General features: G+C 39.3%; 1 protein-coding gene across 1 annotated transcript; it reads left to right on the top strand.

The window, feature by feature from the left end:
- The first annotated feature begins 4500 nt into the window (after positions 1-4500).
- Positions 4501-7364, top strand: LOC149811344 (Histone superfamily protein). Its single transcript, XM_089993854.1, has 4 exons — positions 4501-4627; positions 4744-4815; positions 6929-7009; positions 7181-7364. The coding sequence occupies exons 1-4, from the start codon at positions 4501-4503 to the stop codon at positions 7306-7308; spliced, it is 408 nt and encodes a 135-aa protein (XP_089849980.1). The 3' UTR covers positions 7309-7364.
- The last annotated feature ends 3413 nt before the right edge of the window (positions 7365-10777 follow it).

The raw sequence follows: 10777 nt of genomic DNA, 5'->3' as shown, positions 1-10777 counted from the left end.
GCTTTCACCAGCCGGCTAATGTGCGGCACGTGATAGGGTTTTTCCCTTGAATTATCTCAAAAATCAATGTCTTAAAATATACTGATTTTTCACATTGCAAACCAAGTTTAACATCAATCTCATTAGATCTAGAGCATGTTTTAATAAACAAAGCAGGTGCATCGACAATGTTTGATTTAGCAAAAAGCCTGTTGGTCATAAATGAACTGCCCAGTGGTGGGCCTATAAAATTAAGGGCATATTAGAATGTCTCATTTGGATAGACATGCAAAGCAGTTAAGGAGTATCCCATTCCATATGACACATGATTGAATATCAAACAAACCCCCCTTCAAGAAGGCCTTGTTCCCATCTCAGCCCTTTTCTCTCTCTTCATCTGTAGGGTTCGTCGATCCTTTCAAGGCTGCCTGAAAAATTGACTTTTTATTAGATAATATGTGCACTATGCATTGCAAATGGGTTGGATATGGGTCAGGTCAGGGTTGACCCGACACTGGATCCAATCGTCAACTATTGAATATGGTTTCAGATTCGGACTTGAGTAAAAAATATGCAGTAGAGTTCCATATCAGGATATGATCTAACCCCTGTAATCAGAAAACAGGTTAAGTATATTGGCTTTCATGTGAAATAGATAAGAGGAGTCGGGTCATGCTACCTTATTCTGGCTCTATTCTCAACCTATTTATTTATTAGATTTTGACCTGGATCCAACCAAACACAACATTATTTGTTTCAAATCTGACGTGTTGATATGACGAAACTATCTTATGATTTTTGGCTGTTCCGAGCCAATCCGGATCTGACCTTCCTTTTTATTTAGCTGATCCGGAACCAATTTGTTTGCATCTGCCGAACTGGCCCTCATGGACCTGAAGGTCTAGTTCCAACCATTTTCAAATCACATTGCAGATTCTTAAGGACCTGCCCAAATCTTGCTGAAGCCCCATGTCGCAAAGATATAGGCAATGCCATCAGTATCGGTGTGCATCACGATACGTATTGTACCGGCAAATAATACGCTTAACCTCTAAATCGGCTATATTTAATAAATATAAAAAAATACTTAAATTTATTTTTTAATATTATGTGTCACATTCTATGTCAAGGGCCTATTTCTTTCATAGGCCAGTGTGGCACAACGGTCTTTCCTTATCGTCACAAGTCTTTCGGTTGCTCACTCGCAACTAAGTTGTCACGGGCATAGAATGCTTCGCAAACCGATGGCGTGCCAAACTGCCCAATTTGGCCAGCTTAACGGCCAAAGGCTGCGTACCAATACCTTTCTATGTACTAAATCATTTCATTGGCCCTACGTACCACTTCATATGCAACTTTCATTGGTCATACGCACTACTTTGTGCGCAACTGCGTAGCAAAAACTAATAAAAAACATTTTCAAATGCGAACTCTATCTAGTACATACCACTTAGTTCATTGCTATCCCATACCAGCTATCACTTCTGAAAAGGGCATAAACTTTGTCTTAGTCTTGTGTGCCATAAAGCATATTGCAACTTCATGTGCATGCTACAACAAAACCTCACCACTAAAAGAACAAGACCTTGCGGCTCCCAATCCAAAGACCTGTTGATGATTGAACATCATAGCGAAGAGCACCACTCAGACTCATTCACTGACGCCTAGACATTCACTCGCCTAGCCCTGACTCACCGTACTCGGTTGGAATCACCTAAGGTGATCCTTGAGAGAATTAGCCCTAACACACACGCACCCCCATGTGTTCAACTACTACGCGTGAGAAATCCTACAAGCCGAGAGGTACTTAATCAACTCTTCAAAGGTACATCCTCTGATTCGCTGGCATTGCTTAACCAAACAACGCTCCACATCTGTGTCGTCATACAACGATGCACTAACGAACTATATTGTTGCTTATCACATGTCATGCTATCATTGCACGTCACTAATCAAGCCAATGCACACTGCACGTTCCTACAGTTGATGTATTTTTCACTTAGTAGAGCTTCGCACTGCAACTGCCTTATTCCGAAGGATTAGTCTAGGACATTCTCATCCACCCAAACCATTGTCGTCCTCGACAATGTCGGTGCAGGTAAAAATACAATCTTCACTGATATGTCACTTTTCTTTTATACTTATCTTTGGTTTACTCTTTTTTCTTTAGCCTACTCAACTTGTTCTCGTTTTCATCCACCATCGTCGCAACCTTTAACACACCAAGTATCATTCCTTAACGCACATTCGATCACTTAGACAATGATTTTCTGATATCAACATCGAGCATTCTTTGCTCGTGAGACCCTAGTATAGTCTCATACACAAGCGGGTCATCCTCGCTTGCAGACAAACTTGTCATTTTCATTCTCATGGCTGGGGTGCCTTCCAACCTTAACAAAGGCATTTCCAAGTCATTTGTGGTCCTCGCATAGAAAGACGATCACCAACGCGTGTCGCAGGAATATCAACTCCCTTAAGACACTAACTTGAGTTTTTTTAACGGTCCAAACTAGTCCTTAAGTGGGGGATACCTACTTGCGTATCACCCTAAAGCAGTCCTTCAAAATATTTTTCTGGGCACCTGTCTTTACAAGGGCACCTTGACCCAATGCTGCAACTCTCATACAGAGCCAACATGTTGTAACTCTCTCCTCGAGTCAGCAAAACATTCTCATAGAAACCAAACCGAGGAGCCACGAACAAAAACTTTTTTCGCACACGCAATCTACAGAGAAACTGCCAAGTCAAAAAACCAAACAATGAGCATTCTGCTCAAAATAGGCACTCCGCTAACTCACAATATTATGAAAGAATGTAGAAGTTTAGTTGAGTCTCCCATACCCAAATATGTAAATTCATTCAGCCAAATCGTGCGTGCATTCTCTGTATGCACAAGGCAAACGTCACGCTCCACCTGCGAGCCTAACACACAACTGGTAAGAATATTTGGCTTATCTATATTCTCTTAGCCAACTAAACAACAACCTTATATTTCTGCTTACCATGGTCAAGATATCCTATATCATCCTTCCAATATCTTGCTTCTTGCTTCTTTGCTTGGTTAACAATACTTCAGCTGCACAAAATTTGTATAACCAAGATAAACCATATTTGTCATCTTTAGTGTCACACATAATGAACAAGGTCTTTGTGAATCTTTTTGCTCTGATATCAATTTGTCATGGGCTTATTTCTTTCATAAGTCAGTGCAATGCGATAATCCTTTCTTACCACCATAAGCCTTTCGATCTTTCACTCGCAACTAAGTTGTCACGGGCATAAAATGCTTTGCAAACCCGCAACCTACCAATCTGTCCAATCCGATCAGTCTAACGGCCAAAGGGTGCATATCAACACATTTTCATGTGCTAAATCATTTCATTGGCCCTATGCACCACATTGTGCACATCTGCCTAGCAAAAGTTGATCAAGCATATTTTCTAATGTGAATTTCATATAGTCCATATCACTTAGTGTATAGTCGACTCATATCAGATATCACTTTTGAAAAGGGCATAATTTTGCCTTAGCCTTACGTGCGATGGAGTTTATTGCGACTTCTTGTGCACGCTACAACAAAACCTCGCCATTGAAGAAACAAGACCTTGTGCCCCCAGTCTTAAGACCAGTTGATTATTGAATACCATAGCGAAGAGCACTACCAAGATTCATTCATCGACGCCTAGGCATTCACTCACCTAGCCCCGAGTCACCATACTCGGTTAAAATCATCTAAGGTGATCTCTGGAAAATTGACCCTATCCCACACGCACCACTATGTGTCCAATCGCTATGTGTGAGAAATCCTGCAAGTTGAGAGGTCCTTAACTAACTCTCGAAAGGTACATCCTCTGATCCGCTGACATTACTTAACCAAACAACACTCTATGTCTGTACCATCATACAACGATGCACTAACGATGATATTGTTGCCTATCGTGTGTCATGTTACCACCGCACGTCACCGATCAAGCCAACGCACACCACACGTTCCTAGAGTCTATATATTTTTTACTTAGTAGAGCTTCGCACCATAACTGCCCTATTTCGAATGATCGGTCTAAGACATTCTGATTAACATGTAATATTTTTTTATTATTTTTTGGCCTATTCAGAACGATTCACTTGAGTATCTGTATCAGCCAATTCACCGGAATCGTTGGCCAAACGATTCGGGGCTTATACATGTGACTCGAATTTTGACATATGAGCTGGAAAATCTTTTAAAAAATAGGACACAATACAGATTACTTTTTTATCATTTAATATATATATAAAAAAAATGTGTATTAAAATATTCTAAAAAAATGCTGAAAACTTAAAACTATTAAAAAATACTAAATGATCTCGTTATGTACCAGGGTCGTGTCATATACGTCCAACGCGTCATCTAGAAAGGCAATCGCATGGCGTGTCACTGTGATACAGGCGAAGGCGGTTCAAAATCCAGAGTCCCGCGCGGGCTTTTTATACCCTCCCAAACACCCGCGTCTCTCGCGCGATTTGGTTGAAGACGAGATGGGAGAGGAGGACGACGGAGATTTCGAGAGAGAAGGCGTCCATCTCGACGATCACGACGATCTGGTCGCCGGAGAGATGAGAGATCGAGTTCGCCTGGCAGTAATCAAAATCGCGGAATCGGAAGGTCTGATTTCCCTTCAGACCGCTCTTTTCCTCTCTCCACGAAGCAAGATCTCGTCGTTATTTCATCATCTTTTCGATCTCATCTTCTTTTCCCCTGTTTTTGCCTGGAATCGGCAGCTAAAAAGTATGGAATGGAGGTCTCGCTGCCCGTCGTTTCGTGCATCGCCGATCTCACCTTCAAATTTACAGGTAAACCGAAAGGGAAAACGAGAGCGGAATTCGTTTTCTCGATTGTTTGAAGAGTACTGCCATTCTGTTTCTTGATCGTTTTTTTTACTTAAACCTTTTCGTCTTCCCTTGAATTTTAAGGGATTTGCTGAGTTTTACTCTTGTGGTTAAACGAAAAGCAGATCGCTTCTTTTTCTAGTCCTTTCTGGATTTAGAGTTTTTGATTAGGCCGATCTCACCTTCGAAGGCACAGGTAAACAAAAAGGGAAAACTAGAGCAGAATCCCGTTTCTCAATGATTTGAAGAGTACCGCAATTCTGTTTCTTGATCGTTTTTTATCCTTAAACCTTTTCGTTTTCCCTTGGATTATATGGAATTTGCGGACTTTTACTCTTCTGGTTAAACGGAAAGCAGATCGCTTCATTTTCTATTCCTTTCTGGATTCAGAGTTTTTGATGAGTTGCTAGAATCTACTAAATTACCTGTCTGTTCTTCACGATCCTTTTGTTTAAGTTAAATTGAGTAGTTGTTTTGTTTTCCCTTGGATTTTATGATGCGAGCTTTCTGGAATTTGCAGAGTTTTACTCCTGTTTAAACGAAAATTAGATTGCTTCGTTTTCTATTCCTTTCTGGATTTAGAGTTTTTGACGAGTTGCTAGAATCTACTTTCTGGATTTAGAGTTTTTGATGAGTTGCTAGAATCTACTAAATTATCCATCTGTTCTTCACGATCTTTTTGTTTGGATTAAATTGAGTAGTTTTTCTTCCATATTTATTCGTGTATATTGAAAGTTTTGCAAATTCTGAAAGTGTTGTTACTGAAGACGGCGTGTGCTCTTTTTATTTGAATGGTGGGAAAAAAAGAAGAGGAAAGGCCGAAACCTTGTTTTATTCGTTGAATTGAGGGCCTAATCCATGGAATTGAAGTTTTGTTTAGGGACACGCATTCAGGAGAGATATGGAATGTAGCTTACAAAGTAGAATTCTTGATTCCATGAGACCAGCTTTTCCATTCCATGAACTAGACACTTTATCCATTTTCTTTTCTTCTTTTGCTTGAAAATTAAGGATTTTATTGCATGAACTAGGCACTTTATCCATTTAAGTGTTTTTTTTTTTTCATTTCCTCTCTGTTTTGGGAGGGGTGAGGAAAAGGAAATAGCGTCGTTGATCCAAAACTAATAGTACGCATTTTAAGTGAGAACCAAATACTTAAGGAAAAGAGGTTCCGTATATCCCTCCATAGAGAAGGCATTTGGGGATTCTCTATTTCTGGCTCTCCTCTTTGCCATTTCTTCGATTGTCCCAAACAGGGCCGTCAAAGTCTATGCTTTTTTTCTTATATTTTGGGACCTTTTACCTTCGTTGACCGAGATTTGTTTACGGTCCAGCCAAAAGTTCAATACTAGTATGCCTGTTGTTCCAAGCAGAAACCTCGGGCATGTTTGCAATGCCTGGTGATTCTTGGATCTCATGATCCTGTGATTGTAAATCACAATCGTAACAATTTCTCAAGGTTATTGAAACATGTGAAAAGTACAAGTGATTGTGATTGCTATATGTGATTGTTTTTCCCTTGGACACTGTGAAAGTTGGGGCATGTTTGCTTTGGTCACAGGTGGGGATGAACAATCACTGCTGTGAAAGTAGGTGTGATTTTCGGTCATAATGTCAATCTTGTGACCAATTTTTACAATATTCAAGCAAAAACAACCACATATGGCAATCAAAATCACAAGTTGTACTTTTCTCATATTTTCCAAACCTTGAGAAAGTATTGTGATTATGATTTACAATTACAAGATGTTGAGAAAATCCAAGAATCATATGGCATTGCAAACATGCCCTTGGTCACAAGATTGACCTTGTGACCAACAATCACTTCTACTTTTTCATCTGTGATTGTTTATTCCATCTGTGACCAAAGCAAACATGCTCCTCATGATTCAATTATGTCATGTTTGTCATTCATTCCTGCAGGCGGCTGATTGGGCAGGACTCTTACCCTCATATTTGGTTATTGGAAATTCTCGATGAATTGTCCATGCATGCGTGTGTGGGTGGGTGTGTAATACTGCTCTAGGTCATGGATGTAATTGGTCATCATTAACTGCCTTTTTGGCTTATGAAGCAGAACAATTGGCGAAGGACCTAGAGTTGTTTATGCTGCATGGTGGCAGGAAATCTGTTAATATGGAAGATGTCATTATTTCAGGTAAACTTGACTCCACTTATTTTGCAATATGTACCGTTCTGTATGTTGTAGCTTCTGTCCATCTCATGTCTATATGTATATTCATTTCTCTGCAATTCTTTCAGTAAGTGGTTATTTGTCAAGCTCATACGTTTTATGAGTTTAACAGCAAAACCTTGCCTGTCTGATTAGCGCATAGAAATGAGGATTTGGCTTCCACCTTGAGGTCCTTCTCAAACGAGCTGAAAGAACGGGAACCTCAAACTGAAAAGAAGCGTAAGAAAGCTGTTAGAAAGGATGAGAAGATTGCTTTGGATTGAGTGGTTTACCTCCCAGGTAGTGAGTGTTCTTCCTCTGTTACTTGATAATTTGTATATTGCATACCTTTTGGCAGTATAAATATGCTTAGATTTGAAGCAAAGTAGACAGAATGATCATTTGCCTGCCTCACTGTGGCCTTTGTAAGTTGTAAGGTGTATGATCATTTCCCAAATAGTGGAGAAACGTGGGAATAGTTCGGAACCATTAGATAGATAAGGGTATGCATTGGTGAGTGGGATATTTCTTTGTTATGCTATTCTATAATGTTATGTTAACTGTGGACATTCACCTACTTCACAAAGATGATGCACAACACCCAAAGGGACTTCTTTTCTCACTATTACACCAACTGTATGTGGAACCTCTTCTGTTACCACCAAGATTACAATCACAGGGGCTCAGGAATAGCATACTAGAGTGTTACCTTGGAAAATGCTAAACGGAAAGTGAGTCATCTGTTACCTGTACGAAATAATTCACCTGAACTTTTAACTGGAAAAATATGCATTTCATCTCTAACTTTTATCTGAAGCCGTTTCAGAACCTTTGATAATTGGCACTAGGTGATAGGCAATCTGCTAGAAACTTGCTGATGAAACTGGATCAACTTGATCCTAGCCGATGGCTTAGTTGTGACATAGTTTGTCTTTGAATGCTATTGTTAGTTGCTTGAGTCTCAGTTGATTGTTTTTTAAGAGCTTGGGATATCCTCATGTTGTCACTGGAATGTAGTCCAGCTGCTTGCTATCCAGTAGAAGTTGCTATCAAGTATTTTAGATAGACAACAGTGAACAAGGAAAAAAAATGTATATGTTTCATGTGATTTGATGCTCAGAAGAACCTGAAACAGTTCAATGGTAGTAGTCAACATAAGCAAACCACAAAATTTTTATTGCATCCTAATTTCCATATTTGAATTGTAAGAAATCTCAACATTTTTGTGATCTTTCTTCCATGTGTTGCAGTGCGGCCGACTCATTTTGTCACAGTATCATTGTACGTTTTCATGTTTTTTCATTTTCACTTACCATTTTGATGTAAAAGCTTGGTTATAGAAGATTCACAACTGATTCTTTGTCGTCAAATTTTGTCAACTCTCATAGAGCATTGATCTTAATTCCCTTTGTTAATATTTTCCTTAACTAAAATTGGCTTCAACTTGTAAACCTGTGAAAAATGAGTGTATTTCGATTTAGATCTAAATTAGACTAGAAGGGATGAAGAAAATTCAAAAAATTCTAAGAGAAGTCTTGTTGACAAAAGCTAACACCAACCTCATTATATGCTTCAAAGATTCTCAAACAACAACTGAATTCAAAGACAGAATGCTTCAATCTTGACGAGCCACTATTGTTTATTCCAGCAGTAGAACAAGCAGTTTGTTGATGCTCCTTCATTCCTTCCTGCCTTCCTGACTTTTTTGAGGGTACAGGCGAATACATTCTCTTGTACAGACTTAGAATAATCAATTGTCCTACTCCTTCAGTTCTCTTATAAGAGACACCACACCATATATTTTGTTAACATTTATAGGTCACCGTTAATGTATGACCCAACACCGGCGAAGAATCTCGTCGGAACTGGGAGAACCAATAGTGGTGACCCACTCTATAACTTGACATACTTATAACAACGACAATTTTGGGTCACCTTTATAGCCTGTAATGGCTAGAATTAACTTGTCGGTATAGTCGATAATAACGAGAAGTTGTCATTTTAGGTTATGAAGGCGACAATTAAGTCGCCGTTATAGGCTCTAACAACGACATAGGGTTAAGGCCGATAACGACGACATCAGAGTGTTGCCGTTATAGGCCTTAAACCTATAAAAATAATTTTTTCATACAACAACAACTACGCCTTCATCCCAAAACAATTGGGGTCAGCGATATGAACCAAAAAAGAAATTCATTTTGGGTCTTCCACATGAATCATTTTCCTCCAATCATTTCTATCCAATGCCATGTCCTCGGTGAGGTTCAAAGCATTCATATCCTTTCCTATCATCTCCATCCAAGTCTTCCTAGGCCTACCCCGACCTCTTTTAACTAATATATTTTCCCATTTCTCCAACCTTCTAACTGGAGCATCATTAGGCCTTCGCCGAATATGTCCAAACCACCGTAAACGATTCTCTCGCATCTTATTTTCAATGGGTGCAACACCTACCTTCTTACGTATCTCCTCGTTCCGAATCTTATCTTTTATTGTATTTCCACACATCCATCTAAGCATCCGCATCTCAGCTACACTCATTTTTTGAATATGATGTCTCTTGGCAGCCCAACATTCCGTACCATATAGTAAAGCGGGTCTAATAGTCGTCCTATAAAACTTTTCCTTCAACCGCAATGGCATTCTACGATCGCACAACACTCCAGTTGCACTTTTCCATTTCATCCACCCAACCTTTATCCTATGATTTACATCTCCATCAATTTCTCCATACTTTTGAATGATGGATCCCAAATATTTGAAATAATCATTCACCGGTATATCTTGCTCACCAAGCTTCACTACACTCCCATCACTACTTCGTTGCTTACTAAACCGACATTTCATATATTCAGTCTTACTCTTACTCAACTTAAAACCTCTAGCTTCCAATGTCTGTCTCCATAATTCTAACTTAGCATTAACCCCAGCTCTAGACTCATCAATCAAAACAATATCATCAGCAAACAACATACACCACGGTACATTTTCTTGAATTGATCTCGTAAGCTCATCCATCACTATCGCAAATAGGAAAGGGCTTAAAGCAGATCCTTGATGTAACCCAACCGTTATCGGAAAATTGGTTGTCACCCCTCCACAAGTGCGGACATTGGTTACTACTCCTTCATACATATCTTTAATTATACTAATGTACTTTAGGGAAACACCTTTCTTCATCATTGTCCACCAGAGAACGTCCCTAGGTACTCTATCGTATGCCTTCTTTAAATCAATAAAAACCATATGCAAATCTTTGTTCCTCTCTCTATATCTTTCAATAAGTTGTCTAAGAAGATGTATAGCTTCCATAGTTGATCTTCCAGGCATAAAACCAAATTGATTCTCCGATATCATGACAACCTTCCTCAACCTAGACTCAATCACCCTCTTCCAAAGTTTCATAGTATGACTCATGAGTTTTATACCACGATAGTTTGTGCAATCTTGTATATCACCCTTATTCTTATATAAAGGCACCAAAGTACTCTTCCTCCACTCATTAGGCATCTTATTTGTTCGCCAAATCAAGTTAAAAAGATTTGTCAACCATTCTAAACCTTTCTCTCCCAAGCATTTCCAAGCCTCGATAGGTATACCATATGGTCCAACTGCCCTTCTAGATTTCATTTTCTTCAAAGCCTCTGCAATTTCTTTCTTTTGAATCTTGCGCATGAAGTCACGATTTATCTCATGAAAAGGAATGGAGAAGTCTCCAAGATCTTGAGCATGACTATCATTAAATAGCTTATC

Source organism: Nuphar pumila, chromosome 17, assembly GCF_984573655.1.
Source record: "Nuphar pumila chromosome 17, dmNupPumi1.hap1.1, whole genome shotgun sequence".
NCBI classification, from domain to species: Eukaryota; Viridiplantae; Streptophyta; class Magnoliopsida; order Nymphaeales; family Nymphaeaceae; genus Nuphar; species Nuphar pumila.
This window is presented reverse-complemented; position numbering and strand designations above follow the sequence as displayed.

What these genes read in the sequence shown, in the direction of transcription:
- LOC149811344 (XM_089993854.1), top strand. Translation starts at nt 4,501, where the DNA reads ATGGGAGAGGAGGACGACGGAGATTTCGAGAGAGAAGGCGTCCATCTC. An exon ending in CAAAATCGCGGAATCGGAAG is followed by an intron (nt 4,628 to 4,743) that starts GTCTGATTTCCC and finishes TGGAATCGGCAG; the next exon opens with CTAAAAAGTATGGAATGGAG. An exon ending in GGAAGATGTCATTATTTCAG is followed by an intron (nt 7,010 to 7,180) that starts GTAAACTTGACT and finishes CTGTCTGATTAG; the next exon opens with CGCATAGAAATGAGGATTTG.